The 26,990-nt window shown below is 47.5% G+C and overlaps 1 protein-coding gene across 2 annotated transcripts; it reads left to right on the forward strand.

The window, feature by feature from the left end:
* Window positions 1-1,013: 1,013 nt before the first annotated feature.
* HEPH (hephaestin) lies at window positions 1,014-26,063 on the forward strand. 2 transcript variants are annotated; one of them, XM_020784298.3, is made up of 21 exons: window positions 1,014-1,137; window positions 2,079-2,287; window positions 3,805-4,049; window positions 7,258-7,470; window positions 7,687-7,866; window positions 8,832-9,086; window positions 9,836-10,004; window positions 12,864-13,003; window positions 13,799-13,930; window positions 14,876-15,087; window positions 16,846-16,999; window positions 18,197-18,409; window positions 19,235-19,448; window positions 20,116-20,255; window positions 20,891-21,022; window positions 21,591-21,697; window positions 22,349-22,562; window positions 23,123-23,262; window positions 24,013-24,175; window positions 24,677-24,709; window positions 24,878-26,063. In XM_020784298.3, exons 2-21 carry the CDS (start codon window positions 2,118-2,120, stop codon window positions 25,120-25,122), a joined length of 3,471 nt encoding a protein of 1,156 aa, XP_020639957.3. In that variant the 5' UTR covers window positions 1,014-1,137; window positions 2,079-2,117; the 3' UTR covers window positions 25,123-26,063. The 2 variants fall into 2 exon arrangements, with proteins under 2 accessions (XP_020639957.3, XP_078236796.1); XM_078380670.1 differs by lacking the exon at window positions 1,014-1,137 and having other exon boundaries at window positions 1,873-2,287.
* Window positions 26,064-26,990: the final 927 nt, after the last annotated feature.

Consider the following 26,990-nt stretch of genomic DNA (forward strand, 5'->3'; position numbering starts at 1 on the left):
GGGCGGCGGTTAACCCTTTGCGGCCCGCCGCGGAGCTGTGCGCACCCGGCCGCCCTTGATCCTAAGGAGGCGCTGCGCCATCTCACCCCTCCGGTTTCTTTCTTTCTTTCTCTGACCCCCCCGCCTGCATTCATGCCCCAGTCGTGGATTCAGCCCGGTGGCTGTCCTTCAAAGCCCCGACAGCCTTGAGTCCGACCCATCTGCTCTCCTAAACCCGGTTCTTCCTGCCCGGGGCTTTCGGCTGCCGCAGAATTCTGTGCAGGTTCTGCTGCCACAAACGGACGCGGTCCCTTTCCCTGATGATCGCTGTACATGTTGCTGCACCTCTTAAAATGCCTCGCATGATTTTAAAAAAAGGCTGCAGGAATCCGGTCTCGCACCCGCTCCTTTTCCCTGGCGGGCGGAGGCAGGCAGGCAGGAAGGCCCCGGTTGCGGACCCCCAACGTCCAGGCTTCTTCAAAGGAGCTGGGATCCTGCACATAGAGCTGCGCGCACACCCCGGGCACCTGCATCCACCTTCCTTCCCCCCTTTTAATAGCACGAGCCTCCGTCTATGACCTCCCTGCTGCCCTCCAGCCTTCCCGTGCGGGGCTCCGTCGGGTGTGAAGCGGTGCCCGGCTTGCCCTTGCCATGCCAAGCTTAAAAGGAAGCAGACAAGAAGAGTTGACAAAACGTGTGTGTGCGAGAGAGGGGGACCGTGTCGTGCAATAGTATTCCTTCGCTCTTGTGTGGGCTGCCCCACCGCTGGCGCGGCTTGAAGCCCTGGCCAGCCCCCCGGGCCAAATCCGGCTCCTGCCGAGGGCATTCGCCCAGGCACTTCCGAACACACCCGCTCGCTCTCTGGTCTCTTTATGACCCGGACTTTGGCCCTTCTTGGTTCGGGGCGGCCTCCTCCCAGGGCTTCTTCCCTTGGAGCGTCAGAGCCGGGAAGGGTGTCCTTGGGGGACGCGGCCTGAGCCCTCTTTCTCCGCCGCCCGCTCTCTGCCACCCGGGCCTCCGCTTCAGCCCAAGGAAGGGATCCGCCGATGGATTTAAGCCCGCACTTTGGGAGTTAGCGACGCGAGAAAGGCTGCGGTCCTCGACGCCGCGGCGGGGACGGGAGCGCCACCGGCACTTCCTGATAAAGGAGGATTGTATGTACGTGGCAAGAAGTGATGATGCGGGGGATCGCAGAGGGAGACCAGAGAGGGAGGAGGGATGCCAAGAGGCCAGGTGGGAAGGTGGCACTAGGGATGATGACTGATGATGATGAGGCCCCATAGGGTTAGAGCTCGCTCTGAGCAGTTGACAACATAATAATTCAAGGAACCCTTTCGCTCTTCAATGAGCTGGTACTCCTTTTGCCAACCTCAGAAGGATGGAAGGTTGAGTGAGCCTTGAGCCGGCTACCTGAGCCCAGCAGGATCCAACTCAGGTTGTGAGCAGAGTCTTGATTGCAGTACTGCGGGGCTCTCTTGCATCCCTGAAGCCAAGGCTCATCCAGGCAGGCAGGGGCCCGTTCCCCTTGATATTAAGAGGGCTTCATTCTACAAGAGGATCCCATTTAGCAGAGAAGCAGCCGATCCCAACCCTGTGTCTTGTCGATTCCCACTTTTGCGATTCACCTCCCAAGCAGGCTGGGTTGGTATCCTGTCTGTTATTTATGTAGGTAAAAATGCTTTCATTTGCTCAGTTCCCCCCCCCCCAAGATTTTAAGTCCACTTGAAAAGTTCGTCTGACTTTTTCAGTGTCCTTTTCTTGGATTGGTTTTGCATCTTCCTGAGCTGCTCCACGTGGATTCTGACCTAATGCAAACTGATCCTAATCAGACCAGTTTGGGGTTGGGCTGGATCCGGTTCACGGCCCTGCTTGGCCCTTGGAAGGCCTGAGTGGCCCTCCTCATCTCCTTGGGTGGAACCGGGGAAGAATCTTATCTGAAACGCTGGAGAGGTGTTGCCCCTGGTCAAGGTGGAGAAGACGGATCTGGCGGCGCCATAGACCTGGTGCCCGTTCTGTCCGTTCTCCTGTTCTCTCGCCTTCCTGTGCCGTGTCATGGAGTGACTCAGCCTCTTTTGCCTGGATTGCTTCCCTTTCTGAAGGTCTCAAGCCGTGAGCGGGACCTTCAAACGACCCCCGAGATGCTCTCCTGTCGTCAAATCCTGAACAGCCTCCTCAGCCTCCACCTGGCTGCTCTCATGGGGGTCGAGGCGGCGACCAGAGAGTACTACCTGGGCATCCGTGAAGTCCAGTGGAGCTACGCTCCCTTGCAGAAGAATGCAATCACAGGACTAGGCACTGCAGACGACCCGTGAGTTTAATTTCTGCGTTCCCATAGTGCCATCCCTTTTTTTAAAAAAAAAAAGGAAAGAAAATACTGTACAGCCATTTATCTAATGGTATTCATTGACCGGCATCTCATCTTTACTGGCTTAGGCGCTGACCTCTCTTATTTTGGAAGCAAAAGAGTTTCTGTAATACGTTGTTCAGTATGTAACACAGAAGAGAGAGAGACAGTGGGACCTCCTCGCGTCCTCCTCCTGTTGTGCTCTTTTGAGAAGTAGGAGGATAACTTTAAAGCGTTCCACAAACAGGGTCAGGACTCAGCCCAAAGTGAGGCGGGCAGTCGGTCGGTCGTGGGCAGATTTATCTGTGGGTTTCTTTTTTCAACTCCCAACCTCAGGGAACTCAAACAGCAGGAGGACATAGCTGAAAAGTGTGTGAAGAATCCGTTCCTCTGTTTCTTTCTTTTTTTTTTTTTCCTGAATGAAACTCTTTTCTCAAAGAGATTTGCCTTCTCTCTGTGTGTGTTGCAGGGAGAAGCACGGTATATATTCAATGGATGTGTCATTTTCCTCTACGAGGCAAACGAAAGTATTCCATTCTGCTGTAAATTCCATTCTCTCCACTCCTTCAAAAGGAGAACAAACCCAGGAATCACCTTTCCTTCTGTGCTGTCAGTGATAATAATCTTGAACAGCAGAACTGGAAGAGGGACTCTCTGTATTGTGGAGTCCAGCCCTTGTCAAGGAAGCCCCGGGATGGGTGGGATTCGAACTCCCCACTTCTGGCTCTGCAGCCAGAGACCTAAACCACTGAGCTCTCCAGCCGTTCCATGTCGTCACCCGAACTCTCCCCACCCAAGGGGCAGGACTGGTCTTCTCCTTTCCTCCCGTTGTCGTCTTGAGTCCCCCGTGGCATCCTTTTGCTTCCCCCCCCTCCAATCTCTCTCTACCTGAGCTTCGAAGCGCCTGCACCCAGGATCCGCCTCTTACCTGGAAACAGTAATAAAAATACTAGCAAAGTGCAAACAGGAATTTAAAAAACGGTCTCTGTGGCTCTGGACTTGGGACTCTCCTTTTGATAAAAAGAGCTAATTATAGGCTACGGCCGGACAGAGCTGCGCCTGAGCAGAACCTGCCCTTTCTGTCGGGATTTTTGCACTGTGACGGGGGGGGGGTGACCCACTCACTGGCGAACCACTGGCCAATGCCTGGTGGACCCCACAGGTGGCAGGGGAATTCTGGGAGTTGTAGTTCAGAAATACAAATCTGCCCACAGTCGGTGCACAAGGGGATTTTTTTTTTTAAAAAAAGGGGATTATTTTATTCTGTTGTTTTACAGGAGCCTTTCATATTACTGTTATTTATGACTTTAGGCATGATATAAGTCTGGTTACCATATTATTGTTTAAGGACTTAGAGAATGCACTTGGATAGATGATAAATGTTACATTTGTGCTATTTTAAACCCTTAATAGTACATAGAATAAGGATTAACCCAGTAAGACCATAGCATAGCTGTTGGTCTCCTTCCATCCTTTTCCAGGAAAGCCGCCGAGTTCCTCCAACCGGCCAGGAACAGAATCGGCAGCGTCTACAAGAAGACGGTGTATAAGCAATATTCGGACTCCACTTATGCCACGGAAGTGTCCAAACCAGACTGGCTTGGTTTTCTGGGGCCCGTCCTACGGGCCGAAGTAGGCGACACCATCCTGGTGCATCTCAGGAATTTTGCCCGCCGTCCCTTCAGCGTCCATCCTCACGGGGTCTTCTACAGGAAGGATTCTGAAGGTACGGGAGGGTCTCCTCTGCTCTGCCGCTCATAAGCCTCTGCATGACCTGAGGTCTTCTTGGCTAAGTCAAGCCAAGATCAAATGATGCTGATCCGGCAAAATTTTATCAGCCTGGCCCACCATCCAGAAAAAAGACATGGCTTAGCCTTTAGTTGATAAAAATGTTGAAACTGAGGCTGTCCTACTTTGGGCATGTCATGAGAAGGCAGGATTCTCGGGGGGGGGGGGACACACCACTAATGCTTATTGCAGAGTAGAAGGCAGCAGGAAAAGAGGAAGACCAAATGTGAGATGGATAGAGTCCCTAAAGGAAGCCACAGGCAAGAGCTGAGCAAGGCAGTTGAGGTGAGGGCATTTTGTAGATTGGCCGTTCATGAGTCGGGGGGGGGGGTAGCTTGACAGCACATACCGACAACAAATCGTTTTGGAAACGGAGCATTGATTTTTGAATATGAAAGGCTCCCCACACCCTATATTCTGAGGCCAGCCAAGACTTCACGAGGTTGAGAGGGAACTTCAAGGAGCCTCAGAACCAGAAGCTTTTAAGGAGAGCTAGAAGCCCATGGGTCTCGATGTCAATGGCTTGCACCGTGATTTTGCTTGCAACCAGCTTTTAGCCACTATTAATTTTAGGTCAGAAACAAAGGTTCCAAGTAGCTCTCGCTAACAATGATAGAACCTGGTGTTACATAACAGCACTGATGTTACCTGTCTGTCATGGGTTTGGAGGGAAAGTTCCATCCTATGGGGAGTGGAAGGCGGGACATCAGGAGGAGGGGCTGTACTGTATAAATATGTGATGCCTGTGTGGTGAAGGGAGATGCTGAGACAGACTGTGAGACACTGGGTTGGGACGAAGCAGCAGCTGGGGAAGAAGAAGCTGTTGTGGGAGTCTGGGTGTCTGACAGGGTACTACTGTGTGTCAGAGTACCAGCCTGAAAGGTTCAGGGGTCTGTTGGTTAGCCAGAACTGATGGGTTCAGGGTCTGTGCTTTAAGTTAAAGGTTCTAGGTGAACCAAACTGTATGCTTGTGTGTGTGAGAATAAGCCACGTTACTTTATTTTATTCACCTGATTGTTTTATTTACCCTGTTTGTATTTAAAATAAACCTTATTCTTTTGTTGTTTAAAAATCCATCCCTGGTCTGTGTGACTTATTATAGGGAATGGTTGGTGGCAGCTTAGTAACTGTGTGATAGATCCCAGTAGGTCTGGGTTTGTCACACCTGGCTCTTCCATGCCCTGTCGGGTGAAGCTTGGTCCGTGTGAGACTTGCCCTACAAGGACAAATGAATGGCATAGATTATCTGGTTAGTGCCCTAGAAATATTATTCAGGAAGATCTGCAAAGTACACAAGCTATGGAAAGCCTGTATTGTGACAATCAGATGTTTTCAGCCATTAAGGAATTCCAGATGGAATCATGGGACGAGTTGTTAGGGGCTGTGCTGCAGAATTAGCTGGAGTTTTTACGGATATTTTCAATCTATCCTTGTTGCAGTGTTCTGTCCCCACTTGCCTGAAGACATCTATTATAGTGCCAGTCCCGAAGCAGTCAGCTGTGGTATCTCCCAATGATTATAGACCAGTAGCTTTAACATCTGTTATTATGAAATGTTTTGAGAGATTGGTGCTGGATTACATTAAGGCTAGTCTTCCACCTTCTTTGGATCCATGGCAATTTGCATACAGGAGAAATAGATCTACTGATGATGCTGTGTCCATCGTACTCCATACTGTATTGAGCCACTTAGAACAACAGGGAACTTATGCGAGGCTGTTGTTTGTGGATTATAGCTCTGCTTTTAACACCATTCTACCAAATAGGTTGTTTTTAAAAATGATCAACCTGGGATTACCTCAGGAGATCTGCATGTGGATAAAGGATTTTCTGACAGATAGGCCACGGTCAGTAAGGATGGGATCCCACCATTCTTCAACCCTGGTACTAAGTACAGGAGCTCCCCAGGGCTGCGTGCTGAGTCCCTTCCTCTATTCCCTGTACACACATGATTGCACCCCACTATATAACACCAATGCAATTATTAAATTTGCGGATGATACGACAGTGGTGGGACTCATAAATAAGAACAATGAGTCTGCTTATAGAAAGGAAGTACAAAGATTGATACTATGGTGTAAAGAAAATCATCTCACACTTAACATCAAAAAAACTAAAGAACTCATAATTGATTTTAGGAGGAAGAGAAATGTACATTTACCACTGTACATAAACGGTGAGGAAGTGGAGAGAGTTGGTAGTTTTAAATTTCTGGGTACTTACATCTCAGAGGACCTCTCATGGACTATAAATGCCAACATGCTAATAAAGAAGGCACAGAAGAGGCTGTATTTCCTGAGAATGCTCGGGAAGTTAAATTTATCACAGCATTTACTTCTGTCCTACTACCGTAGCACCATTGAGAGTGTCCTAACTTATGGCATTCTGGCATGGTTTGGGAGTAGCTCTGTAGCGGACAAAAAAACTCTACAGAGAACCATTAAAATTGCCCAGAATATCATTGGGCTCCAGCTACCAACCCTGGATGACATCTTCACATCCCGCTGTCTGAGGAAGTCACACAGCATCCTGAGAGACTCTTCCCATCCTGCTTATAACTTTTTTGAACTGTTACCGTCTGGCAGAAGATATAGAACAATTAAGACTCGGACCACACGTTTTCTAAATAGTTTTTATCCTAGAGCTATAATTGCAATTAATAATGAGCTTAAAGACCACCAGTAGTGAATAATTAGTTGGACTGTGTTACTTGGCCTGCGGTGTAGATGTTTGTATTTTTAGTGGGGGACTTTTAGTGGGTGGGGAGTGTTTGGGGAATGTTATGTGTGTGCATGTGTCTGGTCTCTGGGTGTCTGTGAATTTCGTTGTATGGGTATACTGTGTATATACTTACAATGACAATAAATTATATTATTACTATTATTACTATTACTATTATTACTATTATTACTATTACTATTATTACTATTATTACTATTATTACTATTACTATTATTATTACTATTATTATTATTATTATTATTATTATTATTATTATTATTATTATTATTATTATTATTATTATTATTATTATTATTATTATTATCTTCTAACGATGGGCTATCCATAATGTCCATGAAGTTTGATACAGCCACCTGATTTCTTGCATGCATTTAACCATGAACGGGCACTGCTTGCTTTTCCCAGGGTCCTTCTACCCTGATGTATCCTCACAGGATCTCAAGAAGGATGACGCCATCCCACCAGGAGGGAACCACACATATACTTGGACCATTCCTGAGGACCACGGTCCAACTGCGGATGATCCTGCCTGTTTAACATGGATCTATCATTCTCATGTCAACGCGCCCAAAGACATTGCCAGTGGCTTAATTGGGCCCTTGCTGGTCTGCAAAGAAGGTGAGGCTGCCCATTGGAAACACGGCCTGGTTTGATAGCTAGGCTCCAGTCAATCCTACTGCAGGTGCAATAAACCCCAGGACTTCCCTTAGCGGTCCCTGAATTCAGGTTAAGTTTGGCTGACACAAATTTCCCATGATGCAGAGAGCCCTGGACTCTGGACCTGCTGCTTCCTCCCTTGATTAATCCTCTCCCCTCTCTCCAATTCATGCCCAGGAATTCTGAAAAGCCTCTCTCAGCGGCGCCATGATGTGGACCTCGATTTTTTCCTGATGTTCAGCGTGGTGGATGAGAATGAAAGCTGGCACCTGGAGGAAAACGTGGCCGCCTTCTGCACCGAACCAGACTCGGTTGACGTGGAAGATGAAGAGTTCAAGGAAAGCAACAAGATGCATGGTGGGTGTCGGCAGGCGACCCGTCTCTTGGCGCCTTTCCTTCCCCACGGGAGCTGACTGGGGGGAGGGGGCTCAGAGGCCACGACTCGTGGACCTGACAAACAGCAGGTTAAATTTCATAAGTGGGTTGGCATCGAAACCCTTTCTGGGCTTCTGAGAAACCCTCTCTCATCCTTATGAGACACTATCCAAGCCGCTTTTAACAAACAATGCAATTCATAATTTAAAATTAAGAAGAAACACAAAACCTTAATAATTTTTTATTTAAAAAGAATCAATAAGCTTTTTTGTAGCAAAACCTGAATTTCATGCAAATGGTGTGGAAAATCATATGAATTGAAGGCTGATGGTGATGAAGCTCCTATCGGTGCATCAGCTTTGGGGAGAATTTTAAGGGGGCAGAAGGGAGTGTCCCGAACCTCCGCAGCCCAGTTCACAGACAGCTGGCTCCCTCTCCCGATAGGTCAGGTAGGGAGGGGCATGTGCTGGAACTGTGGCCTCCACCCGTCTCTCTGTGCCGGCTGCTCTTGGCGACCCCATGAGACACATGGGGGGGCCGAGAGACAAAGTAGAAATGCCCAGGGCAGCAGAGAACACCTGTTTGTATGGTTGAGTCAAGGTCTGGAAGGTCATCAATGACTGGAAATGTGGCATTAGAGCCAGCCTTTGACTTGAATCCTCTTGAGACGAATACACCACATGTGACCCACAGGCATCCTGTATTCATATATTTACTTTTTAAAACTAGACTTGTGGCCAACACTTTCCCAGGAGCTCAAGAAAGTGACCGCAGTTCAAAACAAAACAGACATGCAACAAATTCAGATCCTTCTTTGCTTAGGAGACTGGTGGACGAGAGAGGGAAGATCACCTCCTGACCCATAACATTCGGGTGTGGTCGCCCCCTGCTCAGTCCACGAGCGCCTCCTACGTGTTCGACTGCCCTTTTGGTCTCTGTTTGTGCAGCTATCAATGGATTCGTGTTTGGGAACCTCCCTGAGATGAGCATGTGCGCTGGGGACCACGTCTCGTGGCATCTCTTTGGGATGGGCAGCGAGATGGATGTTCACACCGCCTTCTTCCACGGACAGACCCTCCTGGTCCGAGGCCACAGGACCGATGTGGTCAGCCTCTTTCCGGCCACCTTTGTGACAGCCGAAATGACCCCGCGCAACATTGGCAAGTGGCTGCTGAGCTGCGAGGTCCAGGATCACCTGATAGGTAAGCCGCTACCCTCAGGTAGGATCTTGGGTCTGGAAAAGGGATGTTAAAAAGGCTCAATGGCAGTGAAGTGAACTGCAGACGTCACAGGGGTTGGGTGTCCAGGCTGCTTTACGATCTGAAGAGGAAAATTGAAACGGCAAAGTGTCGGCCCAAACTGAGTTCTTCCAGCCATTGGGATCATCCCCAAATTCTGCAGGGAGTGGTCATATTGCTGTCCGTTCTGGAACATGATCTCCTGTTTCCTGCACCGTGGCATAGACTATAGGCGAGGTTGACATATAAATACAAAATATCTGCAGGAATTAAAATTTGACAAACAACTCACATGTTTAAGCTTTAAGTCTGAAGTGCCCAAACACAACAACAGATTAACACAGTTACGACCTTGAAAACATCAACATTTTTAAGGCAAATCCTGTTGTGTAGTTATGCCTGCAGAATTCAAATGGCGTAACTCACACCAGCTTTTGGTATTTCAAGCACAATGCTAGCCCAGATGATTTCCATGGATCAAGACATCTCCCCTTTATTATTTGTATAATGCAATTCCAGGCCTTTTGGCTAAGATCAAGTGTGTGTTTAATGCCAGTGACGTTATGGCACTTTACAGGGCAAGGTAAGCAAAGAAGTAGCCCCTTGCCAAAGAAACAAACATGTCATACTGTCCAGGATTACTGGCTGAGCCTTTGTTGAGTTCACAGATAGGAACTGAGCTTTTATCACCCTCTCTCTTGCGCTTTCTGCAGCTGGCATGGAAGCTCTCTATGAAGTCAAGAACTGCTCCTATCAAAACACAGAGCCTGCCCTGAAAGGGAAGCTTCGCCAATATTACATTGCGGCCAAGGAGGTACAGTGGAATTACGGTCCCTCCGGCTTCGACCAAAGCACGGGGAAAAATCTACAGGAGCCAAATAGGTAATGGGACTTTGAGATGCAAGGTGAATTTCCACAGCTTGTCTTCTGTGAGTGCCCTTGCCTTTATATTGTTGTTTAGTCCTTTAGTCGTGTCCGACTCTTCATGGCCCCATGGACCAGAGCACGCCAGGCCCTCCTGTCTTCCACTGCCTCCCAGAGCTGGGTCAAAGTCATGTTGGTCGCTTCGGTGACCCTGTCCACCCATCTCGTCCTCTGTCATCCCCTTCTCCTCTTGGCTTCACACTTTCCCAACATCAGGGTCTTTTCCAGGGAAACTTCTCTTCTCATGAGATGGCCAAAGTACTGGAGCCTCAGCTTCAGGATCTGTCCTTCCAGGGAGCACTCAGGGTTGATTTCCTTTAGAATGGATGTTTGTTCTCCTTGCAGTCCAGGGGACTCTCAAGAGTCTCCTCTAGCGCCACAATTCAAAAGCATCAATTCTTCGGCGATCAGCCTTCTTTATGGTCCAGCTCTCACTTCCATACATCACTACTGGAAAAACCATAGCTTTGACTATGCGGACCTTTGTCGGCAAGGTAATGTTTCTGCTTTTTAAGATGTTGTCTATGTCTCTCATCACTTTCCTCTGAAGAAGCAAGCGTCTTTTAATTTCCTGGCTGCTGTCACCATCTGCAGTGATCATGAAGCCCAAGAAAGTAAAATCTATCACTGCCTCCATAGCTTCCCCTCCTATTTGCCAGGAGGTGATGGGACCAGTGGCCATGATCTTAGTTTTTTTGATGTTGAGCTTCAGACCATTTTTTGCACACTGGTATTGTGTAAAAGATCAGCTTTTAACCGTCTCCCCCTTTAATTCCTCCTCACTTTCTGCCATCAGAGTGGTGTCATCTGCATATCTGAGGTTGTTGATCTTTCTTCTGGCAATCTTAATTCCGGTTTGGGATTGTATGAATCATCCTGATTTTCACAAGGATCTCCCACAGGTCAAGCTGCTGTCTAATCCCAGGGCACCTCTGCCTGGAGTGAGGGTGGCCCCCCCACCCGGCTCCCGTCTATGGGCCCTCCAGCTGTCCTGTCTGTTTCCCTCTATATTCACTGTGGCAACGAGCACAAGGGAATCATACTTATGAACTGCAAATCCTTCCTCAGACACAGGATGGCAGAAGATGCCTCTGTTGGTGTCACTTTCTGGTTTCCCGAGCAGTGGCTAACACCGAATTATTTCCCCCTTTCACTTTTAAGGCAAGGGGTCTGGAGGGAACTGGCAGATGTTTAAGGACTGATAAATCAAAGTTTTTCTTCACTCAGTGATTGGTAATTCACTTCTAGAACTCATTAGTGATAGGAACAAGTTTCATTGGCAATTCTCTTTCCTGTGCTAGATTTTCTTTCTCAAGCAGGGATAATTTTATATTGTTTTAGTAATCCGTCTATAATAATAAGGCAGTGTATGTTCGTGGGTGCATGGCATATTGAGTGGGCGAGATAGGAGACGCTTCTCTGAGCCCACCACTTTTGCATTGCATGCACGTTTATAAATCTCCAGTTTGACTAGATCAGGAAACAGTAAATTAATTCAAACAATTGCTTTTTTTAGCCAGTTTACTATGGAAGCCAGTGGAATAAAAATAGAGAGCAAGAAAAAAAGAGGGTTTGCTTGGTTGGATAAGTAATTGTTGGTAATTCAGCAGGAAAGAGCCGTAAATAAACAAAGCCAAAATAGTGTTGCTGTGCGGTTAATAATAGATCATAGGGGGGAAAAGCTTTCCCACAACATTTTGCAGGTAGACAGAGAGAAGCGTGCACGTACAGCCTTGTAAAGCAAGAGATGAATCTTTTATGGTTTCCTGGAAGAATAAAAGCCAGTGGCCCAAAGGCTGTTCTGGGAACAGATTCCTCTCAAGGCCTTGCGTCTGCAGCTGCAAGAAAAATAATGGCCAGCTCTGCATTCTGATTTCAGCTGGGTATTTTGTTTTTCTCTTCCTGTTTCCGAACTGTGGTGCAGAAATGCTTGACAATGACTGAACAGCTGCCCTTTCCTTATTTTCAGCTTTTATACTGAACGGTTTTTGGAAACCAAGTTTCAGAAACTTGCAGGATGTACTTGGTGGCCAAATACGCAATGAACGAGGTAACACATAAAAGGGAAAAGAACTGGATTAGTGCTCACAGCTTCCAGACATGAAGTGGACTGCCGGTCAGTCTCGCTCCGTATGGTGTGTTCCAGGCGAGGGCTGAGATGGCACAGCTTCACAATTAGAAAGGACAGCACATTCATCCTTTCAGGGGTACATCTTTACAGCTGCCCTATTTGCGAAACTGTCCAGCAGACTTAAGCTGCTGCATTTCTCTCTCTCTCTCTCCCAGCTGACCAGTCACCAATGAAAAGTAAGCGAATTTGCAACCAGGAAACGGAAAACTGTGCAATGATGCCAAATGTTCTTTGCCTGAAGGATCACACATAATTTGACCAGCTCTGCCATTAACTGTTTGGGCTCCTCAAATACTCAGCCTTGATGGCTTCATTTTGCTAGCTGTAGGCTTGTTTTTATTCTTTCATTCCAGAGACTCTTGATATGTCAGGTGCATCTTTTCAACCAGTCTCTGCACAAAAAGCTCTCAGCTTTGCCAAGGACTTTCCCATCATTTAAGGTGAAAAATAATGGGTTTCTTGACACCGCCGGGTTTGCAAACACACTTTTGCATCACTTAAAAAAACAAGAACCCTGCAAAATCTGTCAGTATATTGCAAAATCTATTGTTTTGTTGTTAATAATTTTCTATAACACAAACAGTAACATGAGCCTTGCTTTCAGTCTACTCTCATGTAAAGATTTATCTGCTCTCCTATTCTGCAATATGGCTCTCGTAAACCCAATTGTGTTTGCTTCTGTTCAGTTTCTCAGAGCTGTACTTCAAGCAAAGTTCCACTCAGATTGGGGGAACATATTGGAAAGCCAAATATATTGAGTATACGGACCAGACTTTTCGGGTGGAGAAAGAGCGGGCTGAAGAAGAAAAATATCTTGGCATACTTGGTAAAGTGGCAAAATTAAATGCTTGGTGCTATAATGCTGCAGCGCTATGTCACCTGTCAGCATGGCTCCGGGGGTGGGGAGGGGAGCGGTGTTGCAGTGTAGAAAGAAATTGTGAAGAGCACACAGCCCAGATTGTGAGTCTGAGAGATTTTCAGCTGGTCCTTTCTACTATAGTAGACAAGGTATGTTATGCATAAAAAGGAATAAATAAAATTGAAGAAAATTAAAGTAACAGTAGAAAACAGATTTTTACAGATGGAATCAGTGTTACTAAAATCCAAATGTGGATGAGGTGGGTGAATTTGTTGTGATGGTTAGAGCAGGCTTATAGGGAGCTCTGGAGCAAGGACTACTGGATGCAAGAGACTGCTTGGCCCTACAGGTAAACTTTCCCCATGTAAATCCCAGGCTTTCTGGTGCAGCTTCAAGGGTTAGCAGATGCAGGAGACGGTTGGTTGGCATGACAACCTGCATCGGGATTTTATTCCGTACGATGCACAACATAACCGTACCTAGAGAGTGTCTACCACCAGCTTTTTGGGAATCTAGTGTATGAATGGCCTGCATCTTGCAACCTGGAAAATGGCCCCAAATCTTTGTGTGATTCCCTTTCTACGTCTTGTAAATGGAGTAGAATGCTGGCTGATGGGGCTCCTCTAGCTGGAATGATCAGTTGGGTGTAGCCGTTGACTTCTAAGTTGCCCCAAGATTGCTGATTTTGCTGCACCTTTTGGAAAAGATGGGTTGCCGTAATCTGGAATATCAACTTGTGTTTCCTGCCTTTGTTCTCTGCAGGACCCGTGATCAAGGCCGAGGTGGGAGACACCATTCAAGTTACGTTTGCCAACAAAGCCTCTTGGCCTTTCAGCATTCAGCCCCACGGCGTCTTTTATGAGAAGACGTGGGAAGGGACCCTGTACAATGACGGTACACACTTACTCACATAATTCTTGCCTTTTTCATCTTAACGACAGCCCTAAAATGGCAGTCACACAGACGCTGCTGTGATTCTTTCTATGGCTAAGCAAGCTCGGGCAAGATCAGGATGGTTATTAGGAGATGACTGAAAATAAAAATACAAAAGGTCAAATCCCCAGACAGCTCAGTGGTGTGGAGAGTCACTCCAGACAATCTACGTGGTCCATCTCTAGGCTGCGAACGGTGGCTGGTCCCATAAATCTGAGTTTTCCAAATGAGTATGAACTGTTTCTTTTGGTTATTAAAAAAAAAAGATCTTACTTTACATAAAGTGATTTCCAGGGCAGAGTTGCATAATGGGACAATAAAGGGAATGGCATCTGTTAAAATTATGAGGGAACGACAACAAGAAATGTTTTACTGCCCTTGACCTGCAGCTTCAAATGTGGGTCTTCTCAGGTCTCAATCTGTGGCTCCATCCATCACTTGGCACTGGTTGGTCTTCTTTCCAACATCTCTTGGCAGAGCTTGGAAATCTTTAGCTTTTGTGGATTCTGATCCCCAGAAGCAGCTACAGCTACGTAGTAGCAGCAGTAGCAGTAGCAGTAGCCGTTGTCGTCATTGTTGTCGTCGTTGTCATCATCGTAGTGTGGCAACTGTTTTTCAGGATTTTCCAGATAGAGACTACAAATAAGTGGTTTTAACTGTCCTTTCTTCTGTGGGGGGGAGGGTGTCCTGGGACTGGGGAGCTTGTCTACAAGGCTCTACTCACAGGGAGGCTCAGTGGGGAATTGAACCCCCAACCTTTGGTTCTGTAGCCAGATACCTAATCACTGAACTGTCCAGCCAACTAAAAAAAAAGTTGCATTTCTGTCTTCTCCTAGAAGGGCCCCAGAAGGCAGACTGGGCAAGAGATATGTGCAACCAACCCATGATCGGTTCGTTTTCTTAAAGGCTTAACGAAGCATGGAGCAGCGGTGAAGCCTCTTGGGAATTTCACGTACCAGTGGCCGGTTCCACCCCACGTGGGCCCAACCGCGGCAGACCCTCCATGCCTCACCTGGATGTACTCGTCTGCAGTGGACCCCACCAGGGACCCCCATTCCGGCTTGGTTGGGCCCTTGCTCGTTTGTAGGCCAGGGACTCTGGATGGGAGAAACCGGCAGGTGGGGCTTGCTCTCCTTCTTCTTTTTTAACATCCTTTTGCAATTCTGCTGGCGCACGACCGTGGTCAGGTGTAGCGCCTGAGACCTGTCCTTAGATGGAAATTATGCCAAAAAGTGATAATAAGGGTGGCAGGGGTGGATGGAAATACAAAATAAAACTTACTGTTCATTAATTAGGGAATCCATGATTTAAGGATAGTGTGGGAGGAAAGTACAGTAAGTCTCTGAACTTATTTACAAAAGCCACTACGCCGGCTTCCATGCTGGCCTCCCTGATTGGAACGGGCGGCCAGGCTCCTCGGAAGAAAGCCGCAGTCAGGGGAAGAGAGACCCTCTTCTTCAGCCTGTTCAGACCACCGGATTGAGTTCTACCCGAACAGAGCTAGTATGACACAGTTGGGGGGTGGGTCCTCCTTCTGAAAATGAGTCCCCCCCCCCAGTCGTTGCCTGGTGTGGAGAAAGTGGATCAGGCTGCGGGGGCAAATTGTCCCCGGCTCACCCTTTTAGGACTTTGGATCACATCACAAAATCGATGGTCAGAAGACTCCGCAGAGGCCAAACAAAGTCCTCGAGGCTTTCAGAGAACTAGAAATGAGGCGCATCGTGTAGGAAGCCACATTTTGAAGTGCTGTGAAAGAGGGAAGCCACGTACCAGGGCTGACTGAAGTGCGCTCAAGGAGCAGTTTGCCGTGAACATCACAACTCACCTGGCACAGTTTATAAAAAGCTGTGTCTTGACCCAAGCCTCTTGAAGCGCCAGGACGCACAAGCATGTCTAAAACCTCTCCAGTTCTTCAAATCTCCTTGGCTTCAGAAGATTATTCTTGGTGGGAAAGTGATGTGCTGATTTATTTAATCTTTTTTTTTTTAAAAAAAAACAAACCTATTTCCACAAATGGTGACAAATTTGGATGCTGTTGTCAGTCGCATGATCAAAGTCCTTAACCAGGTGCAGCTCTTGAGCAACAAAGGCCCATCAAATAATGATGATTAAGGATGAATTATTCCCAGGCATGTGAATGATCAGTGCTGATGCCTCCTCCATGGTGGGTTCTGCTCATAGATCTCGTTTGCAAGGCTCATGAAATGTACGTCCTTCAAGCCTTGTCTTTAGTACAGCATATTTGGGGTCAAACAGGGACCAGGAGAGGGGGGGGGAGACTCTTCAGCAGGACATCATCCTTGCCCAGCAAACTCCTCCAGGTAAGAAGCACATCCTGCATGGATCCCCCTTCTTATATTTTTAAACTGGAGGGGAGGCCCCTTGCACCCTTGAGTGGCCAAAAAGGCTCTAAATAGGTTTGTAAAAGTCCTGGAATGGTTGAGGATAGAAGGCCCTCAAACCAACGCCCAGATTTCTCTGATACCACCCTGGAGGGCACAAGGTGATTATTTTTTAAGAGGGGTAATGAGGACCCCTGAGGGCTCCAGGGGTACACCTGGCGGCCATATATAGCCCACCCCATCATAAATCCTAAATATTCGTTGTTGGCGAGCAAATGGAGATGGGGCCATGGTTCTGGTGTCCTGTGTTTGGGCTTCCCAGTGGCAAATGGCCACTGCAGGAAAAAGGTTGCTGAACCTTCTAGCTCAGGGTTGGGCCCCTTGATTTGCACATTTCACCCTTCCGGTTCTCTCACACCGCTCTTTAAGGCCGAGAACTCGGCGGGGCTCCTGGCGTGAGCTAGAAGAAGGTGGTGGTCTGGACAGGAGATGCCTTTTGTGCCCTGATGCCTTTACGTGTCCCTCCTCTCCTAGAAAGGCGTGGATCGGGAGTTTTATCTCCTCTTCAGTGTCTTTAATGAAAACCTAAGCTGGTATCTGGACGAAAACGTGAAATATTTCAAACACATCTTGAAGAAAGACCACGCTTTCGATAACCACGTCTTCAGCGAATCCAACAGGATGCACGGTAAGTCCAGCGTGACCACGCAAGGAGGTTTGGAAGGTAAGAGGATTGATCAAAATGTCAGATAAGTTAGACGCCCATAATGGCAAAAAATTGTGTCAATTTTAGTGGCAACACATATGCACCCAAATTGTTGGGAATTTGAATTTTTTTTGTTAAAAGGGTTTTGGATGGTTGTAATCAATAGGTGAGATGGGGTAAGGGTTTCTCAAAAATCTAAAAGGTGTTGTGATGCCAAAAAACAGTACAGGAACTGCTGGGCTAAATGATAATGTGCTGAGATGATTGTATTGTCTGGGGATGACGGGAATGGTACAGCGTAAATGCTGCACAAAACTTCAGCTCTTGTTTTGTTGGTCAAAGTCTGTAGCTAAGATGGCAGAAAGTCAACAGTATAACTTGCAGTGGCAAATTTCCACTAATTGATGAGTCACCTTTTGATTTATCATTGCAGCATTGAACTGGTGACTCAATCATCAACAGCAGCTGGCTCTTGGGGGGTTATGCCACCACCCTTCTGCTTGTGTAACTAGACAAAAGTAATTTGGCTGTTGTTGCTCCTTCCTCGCTATGCCCTCGGGGTCAAATTAGAGGTTAGGTGTGGCGTATTTCTTCTGATTAAGACGTTCTCCCTCTGACAATCAGATTTCTCCATGATTCATATCTCAGCAGTTGGGTTTGCCAATTAAGCCTGTGTTTACCTGCCTGTTTCCAATCACAAAACGGAGTATAATAAATGCAACATACAGAGGTGTGGGAGATTGTGTGCTATGACAGACATCCTGCATTGCTTGAGGGAACATCTTTTTCAAAATATGTGCTAAGCATGTCTCGTTTGTCCCTCAGCTTAGCAGTATGCTGAAAAGGCCACCTGGACAGACTCTTGTGGCTAAATCCAGATGTTAGTCCTGAGCAAACCAGCTGAAAGAACAAGACTTTTAAGTCAACACACATGCAAGTCCCATTCAGTCAAGGGGTCTTCTTTAGTTTAGAGTAACCGATGTAGGTTTGAGACACTGGCTCTCATGAGTTGGCTTTCCAGGTGTTTTAAAATTCAGCTCCCAAATCCATAGCCATTGGCTACAGGAGTCCAAAAACATCTGGAGGACAGAAACTTGAGAAGCTCTACTGGAGATTCTCAGGTCTGCTCCAGCGCTGCCTGCTGATTCTGTCTCTTAATCGCTTGTCTCTCATTAAAAGCCATCAACGGGTTCGTGTTTAGCAACCTGCCTCACCTGTCCATATGCAAAGGTGAAAGAGTTTCTTGGCATCTTTTGGGCCTGGGCAGCGAAACGGACGTCCACGGAGCCACGTTCCAGGGAAACACGATCTTAATGAACGGGATGAGGCGAGATGCAGCTAGCCTGTTCCCCCACACTTTTGCCACAGCATGGATGCAACCTGATAATGAAGGTAAAAAACTGATATCTCTCTCTGAAACACTCTCCTCCCAAACTGATGCCCTCCATATTACAATGCCCATCATCCCCAACCAGTGGGATACAGTTGGAGGTCACCGGGTTGGGGGATCCTGCTTTAACATTGGGAAACTTGTTGTTTCATGGGTTCGTCCCTCGCCAGGTTAAATCAGAACTGCTCCCTTTACTGCTGCTCTTAAGCAGACATAAAGGCCCCAATCCAGTTGATAAACTGTAGTACACATATGGGATTAATATAAGTGGGCAGCAGATCTGCACGTTTTCAGCTGAAGTTGGTTATAGCTGGGAATAATATATTAGTTTGCAATGAATTGATTCCGAGTGCTGATAGAATATAAGTCTGAGGAACAAATGGCAAAGCCAGGAGAAATTTGGCTCCTACAGAAAGTGGGGAACGACTGCAGACGTTTCTCTTGAAAATGCTAGGCAGATTGTATCTTATTTTGGTGAAGCTTCCTCCTTGGCCGCCATATTTCATGGCTGCCTTGAAATGGGTCCCTTGCATCTTCTCATGGATCCCTAGGCATCTGGCCTAGATGCCTTGCAAAGGGGATGGGACAGATTCTTGGAGGAAAAGTCCATCAAAGGTTGCAAGCCACGATGGGGGTGGATCATCTCCAGGGTTCAAAGGAAGGGACCTCAAAATGCCAGAGGCAGGGGGATGGTATCAGGAGATAGGGGTCTCGTGGTCTCCCAGAGGCATCAGGTGGGGCCACGGTGAGAGACGGGAAGCTGGACGAGATGGGCCCTTGGCCTGATCCTGCACAGGGCTCTTCTGAGGTTCTTATATTCCTTCCAGGGACTTTTGACGTCTACTGTCAGACTAGCAACCACTACCAGGCTGGGATGAGGGGTTCTTACTCCGTCCAGCCCTGTGCAGAAAGGGCACCTTTCCTTGATCGACCGTATGAGAGAGTGAGGACCATCTACCTCATGGCAGTGGAAGTGGAGTGGGATTACGCAGAAGATCGCAACTGGGAGCTAGAACGACACAACAGCTCTGCAGAGGGAAGGTAGGGCAGGGCAGGGAGCTTTGGATGAAAAGGAAACCAATGTAGTACCACTGCCTCACCCCAAATGCTATTTCCATTTTTTAAAAACCCTGCTACAAAAAAGTTACACTTATTAAATGGCTTGATGTCGACTTGCCTAGAATTGCCATAGCACCAACTTCCACCCCGGTATAAACTGGTGCAAAAATGAACCAAGAGGGTTTTCTTTTTTGAAGGGGGGGGGAAGGTGAGGATATGTGTTTTTTAAAAAAAGACAGGACAAAGTGAAGTAAGAGGGAAATGATTTGGATATTAGGGAAGTTTCTGTTCAAATAAGTGCAGAATCCAGTACTTTAAAGGGAACAAATACTCCCGATGGAAGAGCCCTTGCCTAAGATAGTCTGCACCTCCAAGGGTTATTTAATGAAACTTCATAAGCACTGTCATCATCGTTAGCACTTTCTGTTCTCACTCATCTTGATTACATCCCTACCGTTTCCCTGTTTGCCTCGGCTTCGAAATGACAACGCTTGCAGTCTTTCATCTCGGCTGGGTTCATGTTTGTGAGCAACCCCCGCCAGAAAATCTGTTCAAAGCAAGGAGCTGTCTCAGGCACAGAAGCGCGTGTTGTTTTATTCATGCCAGCACAAGCCTCATTCATGTGAAATCGAACTTTTGACATTTGCAGCTACGGCCAGGTCTTCCTGAGCCGTGAAAACGGGCTTCTGGGCTCCCGGTACAAGAAAGCAGTTTACCGGGAATACACGGATGGGACGTTCAGGACTCCCAAAAACAGAACCAATGGCGAGGAACATCTGGGGATCCTTGGTAAGAAAGGGCCATCTTTGGGTGTTGCTTTCCTTCAGACCGTGTTGAGTCTTCAGACACAGAGCCCAGCGGAAGGTCAGTCTTTTCAAAGTCGAGCTGAGGAAAACATCTTTTGAATTCTCGCCCATCCTGGCAAAAAGAAAAAAATGATAATGTTGCATGCAAAATTTAACATATCAGAGAGGAAGATCACAGTCCATTGGATGGTGTGGTCATTTTCTTTTCTTGGTTTAGCAACGTTCAAAAACAGGAATGGTCTTACCGTATTTTTTGCACCGTAAGACACACTTTTTCCCCACAAAACAGGGGGGTGGAAAGTCTGTGCGTCTTATGGAGCGAATAAAACAGATTATATTTTCCTGTTTTCTTCTCCTAAAAAATTGGTGCGTCTTATGGAAAGGTGTGTCTTATGGAGCGAAAAATACGGGTATATTCAGCCTGGAGGCTGCACTACTATCCAGAACTCTGCAATCTTATTATCACTCGTGTGACGCAGGTCTTGACCTCTCCTGTCTTCTTTTCAAATGTATTGCCTTCAAGAATGTCCCTTGCTGCTTCTTCTTCTTCTTTTTCTCTGCTGCTGCATTGATACCCCATGATGTGAGTGTCCTAAAGTCCCGCCTTCCTGCCTCCAGGTCCTTTTATTTGGGCTGAAGTGGGAGACATCCTCAATGTTGTTTTCAAGAACAATGCTACACGCTCATATTCCATTCATGCCCATGGAGTCGTGGAAAAGAGCAGCGGGGATCCAAAAGCAGCACAAGCCGGTGAGCCTGGATGAAGAGTCTGGTGTAGCCGCTTTTCCTAATGGGCAGGGGATGTGGTGGCATGGTGGGTTAAACCACAGAAGCCTCTGTGCTGCAAGGTCAAAGACCAGCTGTCATAAGATCGAATCCATGCGACGGAGTGAGTGCCCGTCGCTTGTCCCAGCTCCTCCCCAACCTAGCAGTTCGGAAGCATGTAAATGTGAATTGATAAATAGGTACCACCTTAGTGGGAAGGTCACAGTGTTCCGTGTTGAATCGCACTGGCCACATGATCACGGAAACGGTCTTCGGACAAATGCAGGCTCTACGGCTTGAAGACGGGGATGAGCACCACGCCCTAGAGCCGGACACGACTGGACTAAATGTCCAGGGGAACCTTTACCTTTATGTGGCAGAAGCTTCTGTCAACTTATCTGACCCATGAGGAGAGCTGTCGTCCTCATCCCAAACAAGCTTTTAAGATGCTCCAGTTCTTCGTAGCTTCAGCTGTAAGAAGTTAACATGGCGTCCTCTAAGAAATGGTAAAATGGTCAAATCTCCCTTCCTCCCCTTTTTTCCCCTTCTTTAGGTGAAATCGTCATGTATCAATGGGATATTCCTGAAAGATCTGGTCCAGGACCAAATGATTCTGCCTGTGTCTCTTGGATTTATTACTCCCGGGTAGACCCTATCAAGGTTAGCCCTTTTCCACCGTTTTTGGACTCAATCCTCCTTTCATTTGTTGGTGAGATAGTAATGAAGGTCAGTGCCTGGTCACCCTCCTCCAGGTGTAACTTGTGTAAAGCCTTGCACAAGGGCAGCCAGCCTGGTATGTCTGCGTGTGGCAACGTTGCCCTTGTATAGGCCATACAGAATCAATTGTTGCCTGAAGACTGCCTTTTTATAATCATTTTGCACTGCATCATGGGTTTTGTAGTTTTCAGGCCGTTCTCTGCCTACAGCTGAGCTGTCTCTGCACCGCAGGCTCTTTCAATTTTTTTTAATTTGCTTATTTATTTGCTCTTACTCAACACGAGCTTCCATAGTTGCTCCGTAACCTTCTGTGAGTGAATGAGTAATAATAATAAACCTGCAGGGCATAATCCATGCCTGCAAAGAACAGAGAATGCTGGAAAAGATCAGGGACCTGGAGGTGTAAGTGAGCAGAGGCAAGCGTAAGGGGTGTAAGGAAAGCCAGAGGGTGGATGGGTTTTCATCAAAAGCCCACGTTCCCCAACAGAGCCTCAGTTGGGCTGGACTGGGGCTCATCCTGGTGGATTCGGGATTAACTACATGAATCCCTGAGCCGAGGAGAAGACCCCCCCCTTCTCTGCTCTGGCCCCCCAGGACACGTTCAGTGGCCTCGTGGGCCCCCTGAAGGTCTGCCGCAAAGGCACGCTGGATGCGGAAGGAAGAAGGAAAGGCGTTGGCCAGGAGTTTGCGCTGCTCTTCCTCGTCTTTGATGAAAACCAGTCCTGGTACCTCGAGGAGAACGTGGGGAAGTACAGCAACCGTTCCCGTAGAGAAGACGAAGAATTTGTCGAAAGCAACAAAATGCATGGTACCCGGCTCCGTTTTTTTCATCTTGCATGAGCTCCGCTTGTCGCTGGCACGCCAGCTGACAGAGAATTGGCCAGCATGCTGGAATTTTTCTGTCTCCCATCTGTCCATATTGATTTAAGCTCACTTGTTAATTTCCAAAGTTGAGCTGTGCTCTAACTGCTGCTCAGCCTGAATTGAAAACCTGCTGGGTGACCAATTCCACCCTAGACCCCCCACCCCCCCGGAGGAGAATCGGCAGGCTTTGCCTCTGAGCTGTGCCTTTGATTTCCCATCGCCCATGGAGTCCGGGTCCTGCCCAGTACAGTGGTGTGGCTGGATCCCAGCTGCTTTCACAAAGTTGTGCAGAAGAAATCACAGAGGTAGGAATGCATGAGGAAGTTGCCAAGAGGGTGAGCCCGGTCCTCCTTTGCACAGCACAATCAATCATTTTTCAGTCTATTCCATGGAACCTGGGGCTCGGTCAGGACCAACCATATCTGAGCATCCCAGATCAGGGAAGGCTGTATCGCACCGTGATCTTCCTCCCTCTCTTCCTCTCTTCTTTCCTTCCTTCCTCAGCCATCAACGGAAAGCTGTATGCTAACTTGCATGGGCTGACCATGTATGAAGGCGACTGGGTGAACTGGTATCTGCTGGGACTGGGCCAGGAGATTGACGTGCACACTGTACACTTCCACGCCGAGACATTCTTGTACCGGGTGAGACTCTGCAGCTGTTGAACCAACATCTATGTAACCCCTGTTTGATTTCTCCCTGGTGCCATTGAATGAGCTTTCCCACCGAATTAAGGAGCAGAAGAACTTTGAATGAACCGTGAATGAGCTTTTCCTAAAACCAGAAATGGACATCAGAGCTAGCCCATAACTGGAAGAGGGAAATCCTTAATGAATGAAAGCATCTGAGTTTCACAGAGGAGGCTTCTCCTATCTCTGGGAATATGCTTGTTTGGTCTGCAGGACTTAAAGCTGGGGAATGCTTTCTAGTCTGCTTCCACATACAAGGAATGACTGCCTTAGTCACCTCTGGTTGGTCTTGGAAATCCACACTGCTTTCTTTTCTGTTTCCATTAAGAGGAAATAAAATCTAGCCTTTATGGTTCTGGAAGGTTTGTGAGCAATACCTGAACATTTTTTGATGGTCTGAGAAAGATACCCAGAATCCAGGGGAAGGGGTGGGGAGAAGAATCCAAGGATCTGCTTGAGTTGTAACCCTTCTTATGACTCCCCAGGACCAGAATAAATTAGGCAGAATTGTCAAGCTCCAGAATAGTATGTGAGTCATTCAAGGAAAGACTTGGTTAATTCACTTGTTTACAGGTTGGAGAATTCAGCTTTCTTGAACCTTAAATTCAGCATTTTGGGGGGGGGTGGAGAAAGGGTTTGTTAATGTTAGCAGCAACGTTTCATTTTCCAAACTAACACTCACTCTCTGCCTCTCCCCGAGGACAGAGTGGGAAGGATTACAGAGCAGACGTGGTGGACCTGTTCCCTGGGACCTTTGAAATGGTGGAGATGCTGGCGGGCAATCCCGGCACATGGCTGCTTCATTGCCACGTAGCTGACCACATCCATGCTGGCATGGAGACGCTGTTCACTGTCTTACCCAGAGCAGGTAAGACTAGATGGAAGTCACTGGGTAGGAGGCTCAGCAGGCCTCCCGAGATGGTGCTGCTCATGAGCTCTCCATGGTGCTACCAACCGATGGAAGTAAACATGGTCAGGGTGGAAGCGATGGGGTGCAATCTACGCATAGCCCCCAGAATGATGGAAGCTTCCGTGCAATTGAAGGGAGCAGAAAGCCATTGGTGGAAGAAAATGGATGCTTTAGGGGGGTCTGCAGGCCAAGATCCAGAGAGACACTGCAGTGTGTCTTCGCTGTCTGAAGGAATCTAGGCAGAGAATAACTCAACAGGTATGCTGAGACTGAGACGGATCCCGCATGCCAAACAGGCCCCCTTTCTAAGCTCTGGTCTTGAGGCACCTGTGAATTCACTTGTTTCCATATGTAAGTCATCCAGACTGATTCTGAGTGTCACCATCCTTTTGCGGGGGGAGGAGGGGAGTTGTGCTATCCAATGATGTGCTTCTAATTCTGTGATTCATCTCCTTTCAGATGTAAGGTCTTTGAACACCCACTCCACCGCAGGTAGGGCTTCCCTTTCCTCCTGAGCCCCTGCCTCTCTCAGGTAGCCTCTAGCATTAAAGACACCCCCCCCCTTTTAGGACCCTTGAGAAATGACTCTTCCCTGAAGTAGTACATTCAGTGCTGAACACGTGACTTCTCCATCATTTTATTTCATGTTTTGCTTCCCAGGGGGCCCTGCTGGAGTTGAAGACAGCTCTGAGAACATCCTTCTGTTTGGCTCAAAATTATCCCTTGAGCATGCAAAAATTACCATTATTGTGCTTGCAGTTGCTGGGATAGTGCTGCTCCTTCTCGCCAGCATCTTCCTGGGGAGAATAATTTACCTTCAGAGGCAAAAGAAGCTGAGGCGCAACAGGCGGTCCATACTGGACGAAGGGTTCAAGCTTGTGTCTGCAAAAAACCCTGACTTGTAGGAGGCAGCAGAGAGCCTCTGTGCCGCATGGAAAGGAAACAGATGCACTAGAATAACATTGGCAACACAAACAACCATCACTATGGGGGAAATAAAAAGCTCATGGCAAGAAACACTCCCAGCGAGCACCTCAAGGCTTTGCTATCGTCCAGGGTCATCCTTAGGTAGACATGAACCTCTAGGTGCCTCTAGGTCTCCAACTGAGCTCTGTGATTGGTGGGCTTCTATCCATGACCATGGAGGGAAGAGAGACCATCTAGAGAGAAGTTCCGGTGCGGACGCATACGGAACCGCCTTCCAGAACCCTTTCAGTTTCAGCCCCCGGAAGGTCTGCTGACACCAAAGGACTGATCCAATGCCACTGTTTGGTAGAAAGCCCCCTGAACTCAGCCACCTTCTGTCTTGGAGGGGCACTCAGAAGAAGAAAGGGATTAATCCCGTGAGCTGTCATCTACTATGGTGGGATCTTCTGGGGCAAAGAACACTGACACACCACATCTTGTTGGATTCACAGGGCACACCTTTGATACAGTCTTCACCATTGTTGTGATGTAGGAGGCTGTGGATGCAGAATTCAGCATTGACCACGAGAAATCCAGGCCATTCCTTAGCTCAGAATTAACAGCAGAAGGCTGCTGGATGCTGCTAAGGGTGCAACTGCACTGGATTTGATCAGCAACCTATGTTACATTTGAAGTTGCAGCTGGCTGCAGATTGATTTGGGAGTTCACTGTTCGATGCAATTTGCATTCCAGCCAATGGTCCCCCACCTGTCCTTCCTTCCTCTGGCGATCTCTGGCATCTCAAGGCCCCCCAGTTCAGCTTTGGGTTCATGTTGCTTGGTTGCCATTTGACATGGGCATGAACCGGGAAACCGGTGATTCATGATGGTTTATGGCTACCCACAAACCATGAACAATCACAAATCCCCCAAAGAACGAACTGGTTTGTGATTCAATTTTTTAGGTTTGTGGCGGTGGGGGGCCTTCCTCGTCCTGCTACCTCTGCCTCCTCTGCTGACACTGCAGGCCTCCACTGCCATCTTCATGGGCCGCGGCAAGCTCCTGGCACAGAAGCCGGTCCTGCTACCCCTGTGCATGCACCTGCCTATCAGCTGGGTGGCAGGCGCATGCACGGATGCAATGGCCAGCTCTGGGAATCCTGCCCAGTTCATGGGTTTTTCTGGTTCGTGGTTAGTGTGTGAGAGTGCTTCTGTGTAAAGCAGCAGTCTATATCAGAGAGGCACTGTGAAGGAAAACTGAGTCAATAATTGCACCATGGAGTCAAAGGCAAAAGGTTTGTATGATCTGAAGAGAAACCAGAGGGATTCCTTTGAAAACAATAGATATAACTACCTCAAAGAGAATGCCACCAAGGTGATTAATATAATGAGATTTTGTAGTATCTTGTACAATGTGAAATGTTCCTTCACATAAATCTACGCCTTTTCCACATTCACACATCTCTCGGACTACTATTAGAACAGATCTTTTCAGAATATGATTAAAGGCCTTGTGGTAAGAGAGGGGCCGCCTGGAGAGAAACTTGACCAACACATAAATGTGGAACAAGAACTTACAGTCCAATCCAGGGAACAGTTTGTATACAATAGCTAACTCAATTACTAGCCAACCCCAAAAAACCCAGGGCAGTTTTGTTGCTATATAATCAAGAAGGATTGGTGGTTGTCAAGTAGACAAATAATACATAAAACCTCATAAACATCCGCCTGACCAAGAACTGTTTAATAAAAACCACCGGCTAATCAAGGGGATGCAGGAACAGAACGACTAGGCCATTTGATCAAAATAATTTTAACCAGAAATTAGCTTTTGTTGGGCTCAATTATGTGTATTTAATGGTAATCCA

The sequence above is a fragment of the Pogona vitticeps genome, chromosome 11 (genome assembly GCF_051106095.1).
Source record: "Pogona vitticeps strain Pit_001003342236 chromosome 11, PviZW2.1, whole genome shotgun sequence".
Taxonomy (NCBI): domain Eukaryota; kingdom Metazoa; phylum Chordata; class Lepidosauria; order Squamata; family Agamidae; genus Pogona; species Pogona vitticeps.

Bases quoted from the DNA above. Each gene is read 5' to 3' on its own strand.
- HEPH (XM_020784298.3), top strand. From the start codon at position 2,118: ATGCTCTCCTGTCGTCAAATCCTGAACAGCCTCCTCAGCCTCCACCTG. The intron at 13,004-13,798 runs GTAAAGTGGCAA...TGTTCTCTGCAG, and splicing joins AAAATATCTTGGCATACTTG to GACCCGTGATCAAGGCCGAG. The intron at 20,256-20,890 runs GTAAGAAAGGGC...TCCTGCCTCCAG, and splicing joins GGAACATCTGGGGATCCTTG to GTCCTTTTATTTGGGCTGAA.